This window comes from Musa acuminata, chromosome BXJ2-4 (genome assembly GCF_036884655.1).
Source record: "Musa acuminata AAA Group cultivar baxijiao chromosome BXJ2-4, Cavendish_Baxijiao_AAA, whole genome shotgun sequence".
NCBI classification, from domain to species: domain Eukaryota; kingdom Viridiplantae; phylum Streptophyta; class Magnoliopsida; order Zingiberales; family Musaceae; genus Musa; species Musa acuminata.
This window is the reverse complement of record NC_088341.1, coordinates 9337424-9356428: the sequence shown is the minus strand read 5'-3', so window position 1 is coordinate 9356428 and position 19005 is coordinate 9337424. Positions and strand designations below refer to the sequence as shown.

At 36.4% G+C, this 19005-nt stretch overlaps 1 protein-coding gene and 1 pseudogene across 4 annotated transcripts; both read left to right on the top strand.

Moving 5' to 3' along the window:
• The first annotated feature begins 1330 nt into the window (after nucleotides 1-1330).
• On the top strand, nucleotides 1331-12410 carry LOC103981683 (chaperone protein dnaJ GFA2, mitochondrial-like; annotated as a pseudogene).
• Nucleotides 12411-13414: 1004 nt separating this feature from the next.
• Nucleotides 13415-19005, top strand: LOC135609903 (uncharacterized). 4 transcript variants are annotated; one of them, XM_065103693.1, is made up of 4 exons: nucleotides 13415-13680; nucleotides 15344-15534; nucleotides 15616-15720; nucleotides 18064-19005. In XM_065103693.1, exons 2-4 carry the CDS (start codon nucleotides 15357-15359, stop codon nucleotides 18816-18818), a joined length of 1038 nt encoding a protein of 345 aa, XP_064959765.1. In that variant the 5' UTR covers nucleotides 13415-13680; nucleotides 15344-15356; the 3' UTR covers nucleotides 18819-19005. The 4 variants fall into 4 exon arrangements, with proteins under 4 accessions (XP_064959765.1, XP_064959763.1, XP_064959766.1 ...); XM_065103691.1 differs by having other exon boundaries at nucleotides 15604-15720; XM_065103694.1 differs by having other exon boundaries at nucleotides 15311-15534.

The following is a 19005-nucleotide window of genomic DNA, read 5'->3' as shown; positions in this document are numbered from 1 at the left end:
GTGGCTATAAGTTTTACTTGTTTATGATGATTGCTTCGTGACAAATTTTTTTGTTATGTATTACAATAATCTTTAATGGAATTTGATTTTGATGATCATGTAATTGCTATGTATAGGTTTTGAGGAGGATGTCAAGCCTTAAGTGGAAGAGATTATGATATTAAGTTAAACTTAAAGCATTGTAGGTCAGTGGAGGCTTACAAATAATTATCTCATTGGACAGGGTCATAACAATGCCATAATATCTTTTTTAATCATTCATTTTTTTCATGGATGTGTGATAATATATCGAAGAACTAGTAAACCAGATTTTGCAAAGGTCATTAGTTTCACTTAGTCAGACTGCTGGGGATGACTACTAAAGTAAGAACACTAACAGTGTGATGCTTACTATCGGAGTTATCTTGCCTTAAAAAACAAGCACATTTGCTGTCTTTTTCATGGATGTGTGTGGCAGGATCACAGGTAGACGAAGAAGCTTTGATAGCAATAATCTTCTGCTTGGTTTTCAACATTTTCTTCTTGTAGAAGAGTTGGCTCATATAGTTTCTTTTCTTTCTTCTTTGGCTGGCATGTTTTATACAATATTGATTAAGATAAATAGACTGCAATATGAATATTTCTCTGTTTGGATGACACAGTAGTAACATTACAAAAGGTTGTACTCTGCAGAACATGACTGATTATAGGATGATTGTTTGGTTTCTTCTTGATTAATTTGTTTTTTGATCAACAATTTGTTCTTTTCCTTGTGCAGTCCTCAATGTGTTTTTCTCCCCTTCAATCTTTTGCCACAATTCTTTCGCCTCCTTGTCTTCCATTATATTTGAAGATAATCATTGTCGTCAATGTCACAAGTGAACTATTTATGTCATTCCAAATTTTATCATGTCTTCTAAGTGAGTAAAATGTAACATATAATGTTTTGAGTTCGTTTTTGATAAGTGAATCTTGTACAACCAAGAAAAATCATATGATAAGAATTTGAATCCTCACTTTTGATGTAAAATGAGGTTTCAAATCCTCAACTTTTGATGAGGGAGTTTGATGGATCATCGATAGGCTAACCAAATAGTAAATTTTACTTCTTTGTCACACTCGATGATATAGATGAGTGATCTATGTCTTCGCTTTGACCCTAAAATCTATCTTAATAATTCAATTATTTACTTGATAATCTTTCCCAAATGTGATTTATCCAAACTGATCAATTCTTATTTATCATTATATATATATATATATATATATATAATTTTATATTTAATATGTTTAATATAATATTTTATTATTATTTGTATTTTAAAATATTAAAATTGATCTATCAGTCAGTCAATTGATCTATCAATCTTCTGTAGAACAGACTACAGGAAGACATCTCCAGCGTTTTCTTCTTCCCCAATAACAGAACATATATTCTCTACTCCCCACTAATATTTTACTGAAGTTTTGTCTTCCATTTTGTATACCCTAATTGCCCCTCTCCAATTAACCTTTCTCCACCACAGAAGCTCCCCGCGGTCCCTTCCGGTTCTCGAGCTCCTCAACTCGACCAACCTTGCCTTCCCTCGCACCTCTCTTCCGCCTCTTTTAAGCCCGTAGTTTGATGTCGAACACCTGCAACTAGAGGCCCTGAGACCTAGCCGGCTCTCCTTCGATGAGGCCCCACGCCGCCCGCCTCGGCTTCTGGTTCGCCCGCAGGTCCCTCGGATCGAAACTCCTCGATGAATCGACAACCGCCGCTGCGGTAGAGATTTCCCCTCTCTTGTGTCGTTTTCTTTGTTGTTTTTTTGATTCGTCTGTGGAGTTCCGAAGCCTTTTCATGGGCTGTTGTAGTTGGACGGCGCATCGGCCCGGTTCGCTTCCTGGGCTTGCAGCTCGTCTCGGAGTGTCGTAAACGAAAATTGCGAAGCAGGTACGATGTGTTACGAGGGTATGGGCATGTGTATGGTGGAAAAGTCATGATTTTGTAGCGTCTAATATACTAAACATTGAATTATTTTTTGTGGTTGAATACCGATGTCTTGCATATTGTGCAGCGAATCTTACGAAGGGGATTATTAATGGAGCGTTTCAGTGGCACTTTGTCCCGAGCAGGTCGTTTCATGGTATGCATAGTGTTCCCTCTTGTCGTATGGAAGCTGAAGGAATTAACGATTGTAGAATTTTGAAGTAGGACAGGCTGAGGATTTTGCATTTTGGATTTTTTATGTCTTGAGCCGTTGAGCGTTCTTTTCTCTTATTGGACATCTGATTCTATATCCAGGTACACGGTCAGTGTCTGCAAAGGATTACTATGATGTACTTGGTGTGAATAAGAATGCAAGCGCTTCTGATATCAAAAAAGCCTACCATGCGGTAATTTTTCTGATGAACTGTCAATTTCATTTCTAAGCATTATCCTTTTTGTGAATGGGTGCATGATATTGGTTTTCTCGGTTTGCAGCGCAAACACATTACATTTCATTTCATTTCATTCTTACCTAGTATACCATGTGTTCGGATACCAAATAATTCAAACGTTTCTTATGCATGTCATACATCAAATTCATAAGTAGCTTAGTAGGACTGTAACTTCCTCTTGGACTTGATGAGAATGCATTACCCATTGAAATTCCTGAAATTGATGTTAACATTAATTAGAAAATAAGAAGTTTTGTGATGATAAATACTTTCAATTGTACATTGCATCTTGGAATCTGATTCAGACTATAAGAACAAAGATTAGGCTCAGATTTTGTCTCTGGGCTCAGGCCATGACCTAAATTAGCTGACAGATGGATGTATAAGAGAACATTTTTTTCTGAGGCATGCATGTTGTGATCTTCTGCATCTTAGGTCTTCTGTGTGTTCACTCAGGGACTGCTGAATAGTTTTCCATTGATATCGACCATTATTCTAATTGACCCCTTTTTATTAGCACTGCTTGACATTTCAAATTAACTCATAAGTTTAGCTCACAAATGGGATATCTGGTACCGATTGTGGGAGGAGCGCAGTGGGGTTGGAGCAGAGTTTTTTGTATGTGCAAAACACCACCTCCACAGGGATCCTAGTCACAAGTCAAGATGGGAGATGAAACATTTTCCTTTTCGATTCTCTCTTTAGTATTGAACATATTGTGTTAGATTAGAGCAATCAGACTTTTTTTTGTATAAGAAGATTTTGCTTCATTGAGAATGCATCACTTTTACAGTGTCACCCCCGTTTCTGTCTACTATTTTCTTCTTTTGTTGTTGCCATTCATTCTCTCGTGTCCTACATTGTTGCTGTCTCTTCTTTTTTTTTTTAAGGGTGCAATATTTGCTATAAGTGAGGTTTACCCAAACATGTAAGAGTTCAACTTTTGGGTTCAGATGTACCATATTAGTTCATTTTTACCTCACTTAGAAGAAATTGTCGTAAGTTCCTTTACACATGGGAAGAGTTTTAAAGAAAAGGAAACAGCCATTGGTGTGGTATGGAGCAATGCGGTTATAGACACAACCCAAGTGCAATACAATCACCATGCCTTTTGTAGCTAATAAGACAAATTTTTTATTAAGAGGTAAGGAAAAACAACCTAATAATGCATACTATGGCCATCGAAGACATGGTCTTCATCCAGAGACTCTTCAAATTCCAAGTTCTTGATTTTTGATCTGTTTTGAAATCTGAGACTAATATAGTTCTTCCATTGTTTGTTCTAGATTTCAAGAATAGATTTTACAAAGATGTTTTGTGTAAACTCCTTTTTCTTATATCATGGGCTTATGTTTGCTGTGAAATTTGCTGACTCGTTTTGAAAATTTTGTGTAGCTTGCTAAGAAGCTCCATCCTGACACAAACAAAGATGATGCTGGTGCAGAAAGAAAATTCCAAGAAGTGCAATGCGCATATGATGTAATATATTGTAGAACTGTTCCATCTTCTGCTTCTAACTTTATGAACGTGAAACATTTTTCTTTTCCTTTTTCAGGTTTTGACGGATGAGGATAAACGAAGGTTATATACTCAGGTGTTGAAATTTTTGTTTGTTTGCATTTACTTCTTTTATTGTTATGTGTGTGCTTAGGTGGTATCGGAGCATTAGTTGCTCATAACTTTTTCATGTAATAGATGAGTGGTTCCAGTGAATAACACATAGGGAAAATAGAAAATGCAATAGGAAAAATTTTGTAGAAAAGGAATTAACTTTAAATAAAAAGATCTATACGAAGAAGAGAGCAGTACATCAAAATGTTGACCAAAAAGAAAAAATATTGAGGATTACTGAATATGTAAAATTTACCTTAAAAAGGAAATCAATTCAAATTTACAAAGGTCCTTTGTAATAATCTAGTCCCATGAGAGAATTGATGAATTTACTTGACGATTTTAAACTACCAACATAAAATGCTTAAGTCCAAGCTAATAACAATTGAATCGTCTATTTTTACATAATTACATTCATTCTCTTAAGATGTAAGACACTTAGCGTTGAAGTCTTTGTCAAGGTTTTAAACTAACTCCTAACCTCGAATCATGTGTTGTTGGCAGCATATGTGATTTAGTCCAATGGTGGCTTCATATCATGATGTGTCTCCAGTCATATCAATGGATCATGATGTTCTTCCCCTTCGTCCAATACGAACTGCTCTTATTCTTATCCAGATAACTATGCTACAAACTAGATTTGAACCAGCACCTCTGGGACTTATCCAACGAACTTCCTTTTGATTCTGATTGTGACTTTGGTTACCCAGTTCCCCACACCATGAATGGGTACGCCCAGATTCAAACATCACTATACAAAGTACTAACTCCGCTATGATATCATTTGACATGACCTAATTTGATGGGAGAACTAATCTACGAACTTGATGAACTTGAATTATTGATCTAAAATAAATGCTTAGGCGTAAGTTATGTTAGGATCGAAATCAGTACTAAGAGGGGGGGGGGGGGGGGGACTCACCGTTTTGGCAGAGTTTTCTTAGTTTTTTCCTTAAGAATTCTTACTCCTTTCTTGCTGCCCAAGTGGGGTATTTATAGGCCCCAAATGGTTTAAAAAATGGAGCAAAAAATTTAAATTTTTGGGTCTTCGAGGTATGGGCGGTACCATCGCCTACCAGTCTAACACTGGCGATACCATCACCTGACAGCCTCCTTTCTTGATTTTTTCCTTAAGAATTCTTACTCCTTTCTTGCTGCCCAAGTGGGGTATTTATAGGCCCCAAATGGTTTAAAAAATGGAGCCAAAAATTTAAATTTTTGGGTCTTCGAGGTATGGGCGGTACCATCGCCTACCAGTCTAACACTGGCGGTACCATCACCTGACAGCCTCCTTTCTTGGTTTTTTCCTTAAGAATTCTTACTCCTTTCTTGCTGCCCAAGTGGGGTATTTATAGGCCCCAAATGGTTAAAAAAATGGAGCCAAAAATTTAAAATTTTGGGTCTTCGAGGTATGGGCGGTACCATCGCCTACCAGTCTAACACTGGCGGTACCATCACCTGACAGCCTCGGAGACTAGGCTTTTGACTTTTTCAGCTCATAGGCGGTTCCACCGCCAGTTTGGTGGTGCCATCGCCTGACCCAATTTTTGGGTCATTGAATGGGCCTCCCAATGAGCCCAAATCAGTCATAATTTAGGCCCAATTGGCCCCTAATTGAGTTAATATGATTACATTAAAAACTAACTCAATTAGTCCCCTAAATTATTTCGATCTAGACAAATGATTACAAAGCGAGAATACTATGTTGTTCGGTATTGCATTGGTTCATCCTGTGCTTCGTCTGATCCTTCGGCGCATCGTCCTCTCCTTCGGCGAATTCCTCAATCGGCATGTTAACCTTCCGCAATATCCGATCTCCTTGGCGCAATGTTCGATCCTTCGGCCCGATGCCCGAACTCATGGCACGAGGTCCTTCTGCCAGCACGTCGATCAAACCTCCGGCTTGACGTCCAATCTTCCGACATGTTCACTCCGGCTCAACGTTCGATTTTTCCTGTTTCAATTGATTTGTCTTTTCTGATGATTTGTCTTTTCTGATCGAAGATAGTCCTGCATCACTTAAACGCATATTAGATCATAGCTTTATCAATTGATTTCATCATCAAAATCCGAGATTCAACAAGTTAATGGTAGCAGGCAGACCCATCCATCTTCTGACTTCTAACATCCCTTGCATCCTGAAACTAACTCATGATGACCCTATAGTCATGTTCTAGGTTTTAGACTCAATATGATGAGTGCTTTGTTAAGCTTTCTTCTTGGAAAGAGGTAAGAAGGGGGAATTAAAAGGTGAAATGTATTTTTGAGATAATAGATCGAACAAATCTTTTGTAGTTAGGACTCACATAAACTGATAAACATAACCATAAACAAAATGGAGGACCTCAACCTATCCTGTGTTTGCATCATTAGTACCTTTGATCCTAAGCAGATCACATCTTCTCGACAAAATTCTATGCTTATATGGAGTAGTCAGTGGGTATGGGCTTAAAATTTATTTTGTAAAAGACTAGAACTCTACAAAGTAGAGATTTATTTTCTCTGTGGTTAATGTTTGTGCATGCAGAGTCAGAATTCTAGTGATTGCTAGTGTTGACTAGTTGCTAGATTCAAATATAGCTTGTAAGTGTAAGATATATAGGCCTAGTAGAATTAAACTAAACGACAGTACGACAAACTCAAGCATTTGTTAGTGATTGATGGTCATTTATAGTTCTAAATCAGCAGTTTGCTATCTGTTGATACATCTAGCTTATATTTCTACATTTTCTGCATGCGCATGAGCAACTTTTCAATTAAATTCACTGTCAATCAATAATTTGTTTCTGAAATTTCTTGTTACCCTTGTTCTCTCTGGTGAATTATTTATCTGATATCTGGCAGGTTGGTCCAGATGCATTTGAACAAGTTGCAGCTGGAGGTGGTCCCGGTCCTAATGGACCATTTGGAGGAGCTGGGTTTGGGAATCCATTTGAAGATATATTTGGTGGTGCTGGAGGATTCAACGATGTGCGTGTACATTTTCCTTTTGCAAGTGATCTTTCACTCTGTTTGCTGTATGTAGAGAGATGTACTTTTTATTCTATTAAACTAAATTTGTTATTTTCATTTTTGATGATTAAAAGTAGAGTTTGGTGTGACCTGAAAGAAAGATATATGAAGATCTTTTTATGTCTCGTAGAGTTTTTAGATGACGCTGACAATGTTAGTTGCAATTCTGTCCTTGCATTATGGACTGTTACTGCATTGAACTGTGACCTGATATTTTGTACGGCATTGTAATGATGATTATTTGTTTTCTAACCTTAAACATTTCAACCTGGATCATCTTTGAATCTAAGGATTGTTTGAGATCATTACCCTACAATAATGATTATATTTTTCCCAACATTTAAACATTTTTAGAAGTAATCCATATTGTATATGAAAATCAATCAGTTATTTAGAAGCGTTCAGAGCTAAAATGGGGTACTAAGTTGTACTTTTGAGCTTTATGGATTATGTCTTCTGGAGAAGAAAATAGCACGATAACAACAACAACAAAGTTGTAAGTCTCAATTATTTGGGGTTAGCTATATGGATTTTTGTTACCATTGAGATATGTAGAGAGTCATATATTTACTTAAGCTCAGAATACTTAAATATTTATTTATAGTTTCTATTAAAGTATTTTTAGGTCTTTCTCTATCTCTCCTCGTACCATTAATATTAATCATTTTACTTCTTCTGATTATTACATATTGAGGTCTCTTAAACACATGCTCATATCATCTTAAACAATTCTCTCATCTTATCCGTAAGGAAGAATAAAAGAGAAAAATTTAGAAAAGTCTTTAATCCACTTGAATTTAAGAAAATGATATTCTTATTATATTCATTATTGTTGCAGTTACGTACCCATAAGGGAACTTTATTCACTATGCTTCGGGGATGCAGGAACTAATATACAAATATGAAGAATTGAGAAATTAATGTACGAAGATGCTAGAAACTGCTGGCCTGTTGTGACAGAATGGCAGGTGCCAGCCAAGCCAATGTGTATGGTAGGACTAGAGTTATGAGCACTTGCTTTCAAATGGATATGTGCAGGAAAATATGCCATTAGCGAAATCCATATTGTTGTTTTTCCTTGCACAGATAATCTACAACTCTTTGAATTGCTCTGATCAACAATTTTAGTTGTACAAGTTGAATGACTTATTTATACCTTTTGGTTGTCCTTGGTGTTATCAGCTTTGACATGTAAATTTGATTGTCTCATGCCTATGCAACCAGTTTTTCAGAAGCATGTTCAGAGAGAGAGAATTTGGAGGACAAGATGTTGAGGTTCTTCTTTCTCTTTTTCCTCTAATGTTTCCCTTATGCTGCTGCTTATTACTTAGTTGCTAAATATTGCACAACCGTTTTACTGTAGTAGGTTTCTCCTGAAATTTCATTCATGGAAGCAGTTCAAGGGTGTTCCAAGATTGTGACTTTCCAAACTGCTGTAACTTGTGAATCATGTGGTAAAGTACATGTTCTTCTGAACAAGAATTGCAGTATCATGGCATGCATTGTACCAATACATTTTTGGCACAGTATGGTACTGACCAACACACCCTTGTGCCAGTTTGCATAGGCTCAAACTTGGCCTTGCCATATGTCAGCACCGCTGACATGAGTTGATAGTGCTTATGCCTACACCTTCCTGCAATAGCATGTTTCTAACCATGTTGACTCGTGTCCATTGACATGGAAATCCATTCTTCTGAGAGAGCCAACCATTTCAAAACGATCATCATAGAAGCTTCTACCAACTCCTTGACATTATGGGAATTTTCTTCAGGTGGTGCTGCCATCCCTCCTGGAACAAAGCCTGAAACCTGTAGAGCCTGCAGAGGTTCTGGAATGGTTAGATAATGTGACTTCTGTTTTATATGTTTGGTTCTTTGTTATTCTACAGACATTTTCACTCAAACAAATTATCAAAATTTCACATGTCAGACTTTCATGCAAAACGGCTCCTTCAGGCTGCAGTCAACATGTTCACAATGTGGTGGATCAGGGAGGACTGTCAAAGTATTTATTTTTTGATGCATGATTATTTTTCATCTATAGTCTGTTGCATCTACTGCAATTATACCCCATGCTTCTAGAGATTCTTGGAATTCTTACTTATTTTCCTACTTAATCTGTTGTGAACAATCTGCATGGTGGAAGGATAGAAATGAGAAATCCAGGAAATGTTAACAGGAGCTAAGTTATGGTAGTGGTAGAAAAATGCTAAACTGCCAGACAAAACAAAAGCTAAGTTCTGGCTAGTTTAAAAATTCAGTTTTAATTGATGTTAAAGATATGAGATGACTATTGTGAGGCTCCTTTATGATTATTCTTCATAATAGAAAATTGAAAGCCACAAAGAGAGAGAAAACTCAGAAAAGTATAATGCAAGAGGAAGAACCCAGAAAAGGTTAATTTCTTTGAGCTCTTTCTGAATATAGATAGTTAGCTTAAACATTTGTCTACCTATTGGAGGTGTCAGTACGATCATTTCATGCTTAATTACGTGAGTTTTTTGCCCACCCAGTTGGGTTTAGTTTTGATGCACACGTCCAAGACTTGAAGGTTACCCTTGTGGATTGCACATGTTCTCACTTTGAATTGGGTACTGATTGCCTGAGCATTGAATTCTTATCCAGACTAAAGCCTAGTAATAAGAAAGAGTTCAATGCTAGGTTCAAAATATTTATTGGAGTTAAGGGAGACATGCCTTATTAGTGATGGCATCTTCTTATGTAGTCAAAAGATCTTGTGTTGAAGATGGAAATTTGTACCTTACAGATTTTGTGAAAACCCTTGTTTCCAAGTATTACTTTTGTTGTATTTGACATCAATTTGAGAGCCTGGCATCGAGGCCAACTGTAACATGTTTTCAAAGATTATTTAGAACCATCTGTTCATAGGTCCTTTTTTATTGAGTTTTAGGTATATTGGGTAATTTCTTGTATGCTTGCTGATGAGGGCCCACCATTTTCTTTTTCTTCAGAGCCTATGCAAGTCATGCAGAGGACAGCGAGCTGTGAAAGGTGTGAAGTCAGTTAAGCTGGATGTGGTACCTGGTATGTTTGAAAGATGAAAACATGTTGACATGTAGCTTAGATTTTGTGATGCTATATTCACATTGTACTTTTGTATTTAATATGTCTCATACATTTGTTAATCTCCTAATATTACTCTGGAACTTGCGTATCTACCCAAGCTTCTTCTTGTTCCATTTCTTGTTTGACAACTGTTCTGGTAGCAGATCTACAGAGGCCAAATTTAAATTCACTTTTAACTGTTTTGTTAACAGATTTATGGAGGCCAAATCTATATCTACTTATCTGGTGTAACGTGTGCTATTATGTTATTTTCGTTTTCAGTAATAATTATATATACATATTGTAATATCACAAAAATATCAAAAAAATCATATTGGAAACTCGGAAATGTGCTTTTGTTACTAAGCACTTGAATATCTATAATGTTGAATCATTATTCTAATAACAAAGAATCTCTACTAAGCAAGGACTTTTAGTCTACTTAATTGTCCAGTGTGCATGATGCTTTGTTTGTTTTGTTACATTGATAGTCAGGAGCGGATGACAATGATGCTATGTAAGTTTATAGAAGTGGGGGTGCAGATCCTGGTGGCAATCAACCTGGTGATCTTTATGTTACTATCAAGGTGAACAATTTTATTCCTGTATACTGGGATGAGCTGGCGTTAGAATCCACTAAACACTGCAATTTCTTTTTCAGGTGAGGGAGGACCCTGTTTTCCGGAGAGAGAAAGAAGACATTCATGTTGATGCTGTCTTAAGTGTCACTCAGGTACCTTCTTCTGTATTCATGTTTATCTTGTACCAAGGTTGGATTTATGAATTGGATAATAATTGGGTTAGGTTCTTTTCCGGTGAGTTACATGAAGCATCTGACTATCTTACTTGTCCTACTAGCAAAATCTGAAATCACCACGAGTTCTAGATTTCAATTGGGTCATTTCTCCTTATTTTGGTTCTCTTCTTTTGGGTAAGAATTGTATCAGCGTAGGTTATGGCCTTCTTGTGAACCTTCCCATTCTTGCGTTCTATTTTTGACTTACATCAATCCGTCACCCATTTTCTAGATCAATTATTCTCATCACCTTCACTAGGACTGTGTTGACATAGATAAATAGGGGCATATGCATATGATAATATGACTGACAATATTTAAATGGAACTATAAATCCAGTGTCAAGAGTATAAAAGCAGGCCTTGGTCTTGTGCTAAAGTGTCTTAGCATTGTGACAACTAGCTTTTGAATGATTGTAAGCAGGAGTTATTCCTATGGAAAGGCAAACGGTAAGGAAACAATTGTTTGCTTAAGATGGATTTTATTAAATGTCATATTCTCAGGCAATTTTAGGAGGGACAATTCAAGTGCCAACTCTCACAGGAGACGTAGTTCTTAAGGTCAGTTTGCCATCCTTGCAAATTCTGAAATATTCAAGTAGAGCAGGGAAGAGATACCTTAATTATACAATAAATATCATATAACGAGTGCTGGATTTCTACTTTTTAGGTTAAACCTGGTACTCAACCTGGTCAGAAGGTTGTCTTAAAGGGATTATTTTATTGTATTTTACTTTTGGACTTTTGCATGGGAGGATCCTTATTGTTGGTTATTGACTGCAAATGCTATTATTTACCTTGTTCTACAGCTTTATTATGCTTAGCATGTCTTTTCGTACAGCAAAAAGACTACTTTGTTCTATCACATTTCTATGTAAGAGAAGGTAACATAGGTTTCATAATGAAGCTTAATATAAGAGATTAATCTGCAGGAATAAAGATGAGGAACAGTTCCTACTATGGGGACGAATATGTTCACTTTAACGTAACCGTACCAGTGTAAGTTCATTTTATCCAGTGTTAACCTTTTCTTTGCTTTATAATTTTCGTTCATCTGGAGGTCTATGGTTTATGTTTAACTTCTGGTGAACTATGTTTTTTCGACAGCAATTTAACACAGAGACAGCAGATGTTAATCGAGGAGTTTGCCAAAGAGGAACAACACGAACATGAAAAAGGATCCACAGCAGCTGCAGGAGCATCAGGATAATATTATCCCACAGCTTCCACACATGTTCAGGCTAAAACCACTTTGTTCTTCAATGAAGAACAATGGACCTTCTGCTTTAGGTCTGTATATATATATATATATATATATATATATATATATATATATCTAGTTTCAATCAGTGTATTTATAGTTGGAGCTAATATAATCAAATCATGGACAACATGCCTAGCAGAGCTGGGATTTTGTACACCGAGTAGGCAATGGAAGCAAGCACAAGGTTCTGGTGTCTGTCCATGATTGTTCAATAAATATGTTTGTGTTGCAAAGTGTTTCCAAAGCATCTCATTATTAGTTTGGCAAATTAAATTTTGGATAAAGCTATTCATTTTTAGCTATAACCTGCTTTTCTTTTTTACTTATCAGATGTGTTGGTTTTATTTCTCTGAAATTGTTTGTGGTCGAGATCAGTCTTTTCGGCATTTCATTTTGATCTCCCAAGAGTTGATGCATTTGCTGGTCTTGTAGAAAGCATCATAACAAAGCATTTTGTATGGTGCAATGAAGGCCTTGCATTTCTTGTGTGAAGTTTGATGCACAATTAACATCATCCATGGTACTACTGCTTCAGTACTGTACAAGTGAGTACTGATGTCCTTGTTACTTTACTGTTCCAGTTCCGCACAAGTCATTAATGCAAAGAAATTTGCTCATTATTACTGTGTTATTTGCAGGTGAGTTTGTCTCGACAAATCGAAGGATAATAACTTAGTTTAAGCCAGAATATTTGTTTAAATTCAAGTAGGTTTTAGGATATTCAAGGAGTTCTTATGAGTCGACTCCTATTTTCGACTTGAGATTAAACAGAGTTATCATGTGTATATGTTTTATAAACAAATTTTACTGTTATAAACACATTACAAACTAAGGTTTTAGAGGTTTTAAAGAGACACCATGCTTCCAACTCTTCAACAACTAATCAAATAATTTGGCTCGATTAAACAATGAATCAAATATTCCCTTTATACTGTTCGTAATAGTTATTAATTAGAAGCTTTTATGTTCTTAGAGCGTTAATAAGGTAAAATAATTAAAGAATGCATACTTCAAAATATCATAGGTCTTTGGATTCAAATCCTAAATTGCAATCTGACACTTTATTAGAGTCATGATTATTAATGTCACAAATTTTCAGTTTTCTATTAATAAATTATAATTATAATTATATATATATATATATATGTATATATATATATATATATATATATATACATATATATATATGTATATCTATATATGATGTTCTCAATATTTATATTACTAGTTGGCTATAAATTCCCGGGTCCGGAGGAGGCCGGTATTTATATGCGGGCGCCCGCACGGGAGATCGGGTCTCCGAGGGCGAAGGCAACGACGACAGCTATATGGCGGCATGCGCGGCCGTAACGGAGGAGCAGCAGGAGAAAGAGGAGGGGCGTAAACCGCCGCTGAATCCTCAGTAGAAGAGAAGGGAGGCGATTCCATCGACTGGTTCGCACTTCCATACCGGAAAGTACCACACACACATAACTGCTGCGGGCGAGAGATCCGATCGATCGTCGCAGCCGCCGATTCCGCCCCCACGAGGTACGATCGACCGATTCGTATCCTCCTCCTTCTATTTCCGGTCCTGATTTCGTGATGTTGCCCGATCGATTCCCTCTGTGTGCGCCATGGGGCGGCTGAGTGTCGTTTCTCGGTGCTCGATCGATGGGTCTTTATATTGATAATGTATTTGATTGACTTGGGTTGATTTGTGATGTTTTCTTAAGGAAAACTTGTTCTCTGTTTCTTCTTCTTGAAGGTTATGGAATTGGTTATGAATATTATTTGAACTAGGAAGCGGTAGCTACGTTGATGCAGCATTTTTCTGTGTGATTCTCATTGTCCTCTTTTGTTATCTTAATCATGATAGGAAAGAAATAGTTGCATTTGCAGGAAAGGAAGGGTCTGTGTTGGAAAGAGAAGGGATGTCATGCAGGATTTGAAACAAACTAAATGCTTGATCCACGTTTGTTTTAGACTCTTGTATCGGACTTAGTTGTGTTGAGGAAGGCCTAATGTATAATTAACTTTATCCACCAGTGAATTGGTTATAACAATTGATAGGAAGTAACACTCCACGTTTATGTTTTTCTGCCATGCTATTACCCAAGTTTGAGTCAGGTGATTGAGATTTTAGCTATATGCTTGTGTGAAACCGGAGCAACGATGATGAACAACATGTGTTATATGAAGATAATAGTAATCAAAATGATCCCAAACATGGATAGAAAAAAAAATCAAAACGTTTGCCTTGTATCTAGGGCTATAATATCTTCTGTTGTAAAGGATACTGTTTTACAGAAACGGTCCTTTTACAGAAACTTAGGAGCTTGCTATCAGAGACATAATTAGAGGTGATTTGTTAAACAAATGATATTTTAAAAAAAGGTACATGAATTAAATTCCCAATTCATGCATCATATTATTGTAACAGTTATTGTTTCTTTATGTTTGTTTAGGAATCAATAATCCATACATGAGAGCACAGTGTAAAACAGTCATAGCAATATAATTAAGGGGCTACCCTTAGCTAATACCTATGTAATCCATACATGAGAGCACAGTGTAAAGCAGTCATAGGAATATAATTAAGGGGCCAACCTTAGCTAATATTGTAGTGTTGATTATTTATGTTTTTGAGTTGACTGGTTAAGTCTCAATTGTGGCAAAAATTCATGTAGCCGATTACAAATAGTTGATACTTATGGTTTTGTTGTTGTTGTAATAGTTGACTAATCAAGATTTTTAGCATGAACTGGAGATATGAAATCATGTTGGTGTCAGTGAACATAATCAGAGATATGAAAGTAATCAAGGTTGTCATGAGCACAGAAGAAAAAAGAAACTAGGAAAATTATAAATGTGCTTGATGTCTTATTAATATATTGAGAAATTTCTTTTGTTTTGATTTTGAAAGGAAAGGTTTTGTTTGCAAGATATGAAGGTTAAAACAAGAATAAATAACTAAGCAATGAAGAGAAGATCAGATAGAGGATAAGTATTCATGCCTAATATGTGCATTAAGAGCTGAGGTAACTTTGTTTCTTATTGATTTGACTAATATGTATATGTAGAAATGTAAATAGCCATTATTTTGGAGCTCGATAAATGAGTATCTTCTCCGATAATTGTCATATTAGATTCTTAGCCTCCTTATTGGATTTTGGTGCAGATCAAGTAAACTTTTCAATCACTTTTCCTCCAGCCACAGGTTTAAGATGACATCAAAAACAACTGCATCCATACAGAGAGTTCAAAAGCTGAATCATGTACGACAGGAAGGGCCAAATTGGGTTCTTATTGCAGGCAGTGCATTGCTGAGCACACTAACAGTAAGTCTAGGATGTAAGCTCAAGAAGGCCTTTCAGATAAGAAGACAAGATACTGCCCACAAAGGTTTAACCTGTGCCAGTGCTATATTGGCATATTATTTCTTAAAGATGTACTTAATATTAAATGTTTTAGATGTCCACACAGAATATAGAAAATCTGCGTCCAAGAAAAGCTCAGGCGCATGCCAATTGCATTCAAGTCTTTATCACTTTAATCAGGATGAGGAAGTATGTTGCTACTGTCTCTCAGGTGTGTTGTCTTGGAAAACCCTCTACAAATTTCATATAGACGAAGTATCAAAACAAAGGTGCTTTTTCTCTCAAGTTCTTAAATTTGTATGGTCTATTTATGGAGATATTGCAATTGCCAAATTATTAATTCTTGATTGGTGCATTTTCTTATGATGTGGCACATGAACATGAACAACAGCGACAACAACAATAATAAGCTAAAATGTATCAACTACTTGGAGTTGGCTACATGGATATTTTTTTCTTATCATTAAAATCTATGTAATGTAATTATTTCTATTTAAATCAAGAGCATTATAATATCTTTTATTGCTTCTAGCTAAGTTTTCTTAAGCCTTCATCTATCTTTCTTTAATTACTAATTTTTATCAACTCAAATTGTTTAACAACCACATCTATAGGCTGCCTCTCAGCATATCCATACATAGATTTAATGAAGATGTTATAGTGAGTAGACTTATTAGTGTCATGTATTTACTTTTGGTTATCAATAGCAAGGCCACATGACTTTTCTTGCTTGGCATCTAAAACTAATATTAGTTCAAGTTACACATCTGTCAAGGTCTTTCTATTGAGTTTTTCATATAGTAACCTAAAGTATTAGACACGGTTAATATATGGTGCATGATATTTTTTGGCATTTTCTATAAATAAAATATGCATTAAATTGAACTCTAATGGCTTTAGCAGTAACAGCTGTATTCTTAGACGTTCATGTTGGCATATATTTTAATTATATGGTGTAGTGTCTTCATCAATAAATACATTACGTTTATCATATATTGATTGCAATGTAAATGTAGCCGATAATATAAAATACATTACATTTGTCAAGCAATAATATAACATACTTATTGAACCTTCTTTCAAGCTCAGTGAAACCGTATTCAAACTGAAAGCTTTGTTTATGCTCAGTTAATTTTCCAATTGACCAAGCTAAAGTTAATACATGTTCAAATCATATGCAGTTGACTGGGCCTAAGTTTATCCAATTTTAAGTAAAGTTGAAGCTTATGCAATTAAGTGGCATAATAATGGGATAATATCTTATCATCCAAGTTGATCTAATGCTAAATTCAACCTTGATTCAAGCTTTAGTCAAATTTATATAGTTTTATGTTTTGTTTAACAAAAAAAATTAATAACAACTAATCAAGGTCTAAATGATCATTCTACTTTTCAAAACCATCATATTTGCTTCAAGGATGGTATAAATTTCATATATATTTCTCTTTTCTTTTTGAAATATCAATTTTCCCATAATTCTTATATAGAAACCAAACAAATTGAATGCTCAATGAATAAGTTTAGTGTTATAGTAATATTAGATATAATGAGCCTATTCAAGCCTGCTCCTGAGCAAGCCTATTCAAATTAAGGTTCCTCTTGAGATTGAGTCCAAGCTTGGTTCTCATATATAAAATGGATCTGATGCTGAATGATATATGAACTGGCATGAGCTGAGTCATTTGTGAATAATGCACTGAAATAAGTCCACTTTGAAGGAACACCTTTCACCCCAAGATGGTCTTCAAGTTACTGATGTTTTTCTGATTAGCATTCATCAGCGAGGTGTGGATACACTATTTTATGTTAACCTCAAGTTCACATCAATTGTATGATTTGCAGCATAGGTTGTAAGTAGCAGCAGAATCATATAATTGATTGGTAGTACATCAAATCTTGGTTAGATGTGATTTGATTCAACTCAAACCTAGGCCAAAAAGGACTGAGGTTAAGTTGAAAAGAGAAAGTGAGAATTCAACAAGTCAGAGAACCGTTGACTGCCCCAAAGGGTGCTTCCAAATGGGTTAGGTCCAATGGAGGCACCTTTTAAACGTTAAACAGCCAAGGAACCATTTAGGTGTGGTCTAGGAAACAGGGTTCGGCTTGAATTGAGTTCAACCCACGTCCTTATCAACCTGGCCTACTTTGGTCCGGTGCAGCTGTTTGAAGAAGCTCATTAAAGTTTAATCCACAACACACTTCTCTTTCCAAGTCCAAATGGATAAAGGCTGATGAGTAGTTATAAGTGAAGGAAGCCCTTTCTTTCCTTCCCCATCAGGGACTAAAAGGCTTGGGGGAACTGGCAAAACCAAAGGGAAATTTTAACTTTTCATTTACATGTATCCAACAGCTGTATCATACATGTATGCATCATATTTTTGTATCTGTGCTTCATGGTTGTAGATATCATGCAGTGCGTCTTCGATCTTTGACCTGGCCTTTTCCATGATTGACTTATGCATCCTATATTTGTATCTGTGCTTCATTGTTGTAGATATTCTGCGGTGCGCCTTCGATCTTTGACTGGGCCTTTTCCATGTTTGATGTGCTATAGGTACTTCAGAAGGCAGAGTGGATGTCAAGCAACCCAAAAATCCAGTGGCACACGAGGCAGATGTCTCCCTTGCACTGGTAGAAATCCCTGCAGCAGAACAAAATAAAGATGTTGGAAGTGTGATGTGGATATCATCGCCTGATCGTCTTGAGATGCCCAGGAAGCCATTGCACCACTCAAACAGCTCAGGCTCCCCTTGCATCTCAGAATCTGGATCTGATATCTATAGCAAGAGAGAGGTGATCCAAAAACTACGCCAACAGCTCAAGAGACGGGATGAAATGATCATGGAAATGCAGGCCCAGATAACAGACCTTCAGAATTCTCTGAACATTCAATTGTCCCAATCGGCACATCTGCAGGCTCAACTAGATTGCACTGGCAGAGACTTGTTTAATTCTGAAAGAGAGATCCAGCAGCTAAGAAAGGTCATTGCTGACCATTGTGTTGCAGAGGTGGTCTCGCCTGAGAAACCCATAGAGGCAAGACAATGGCATCACGAGGCTACAAATGGGTTCATGAACGGGTATCCTGACAATGTTGATGGCATGGAAGTAAACTGTGTTGGAGCAGAGAAAGCAAAAGCAGAGAGAGAGAGGATCGAGATGTTGAAGAGAGAAGTGCAGGAGTTGAAGGAAGTAATAGATGGGAAGGATTTCTTGCTCCAGAGCTACAAGGAGCAGAAAACTGAGCTATGCTCAAAGATCAAGGAGTTGCAGCTAAAACTTGCTTCACAAGTACCAAACATCTTGTAGGGCCCTTCCTAAGATTAGTAACCTTTTTTTTCACTTAAAATTTTGTTTTTGTTGCGCTGTTCTTCTTTCTCTACGGGAACTCCATGTTTGTATATAGTTTTTGGCGTGGGTTTGGTTGGCTTATCATGTGTGCAACCTTTACAAGTTAATTGCAAGTTTTCAAAGCAGTGCATTTATTTCTTTTTCA

Excerpts from the sequence above, each read along its gene's own strand:
- LOC135609903 (XM_065103691.1), top strand. The coding sequence starts at position 15,357 with ATGACATCAAAAACAACTGCATCCATACAGAGAGTTCAAAAGCTGAAT. Across the intron at positions 15,535-15,603 it reads ACAAGATACTGCCCACAAAG|ATGTCCACACAGAATATAGA; the intron begins GTTTAACCTGTG and ends TAAATGTTTTAG. Across the intron at positions 15,721-18,063 it reads ATGTTGCTACTGTCTCTCAG|GTACTTCAGAAGGCAGAGTG; the intron begins GTGTGTTGTCTT and ends GATGTGCTATAG.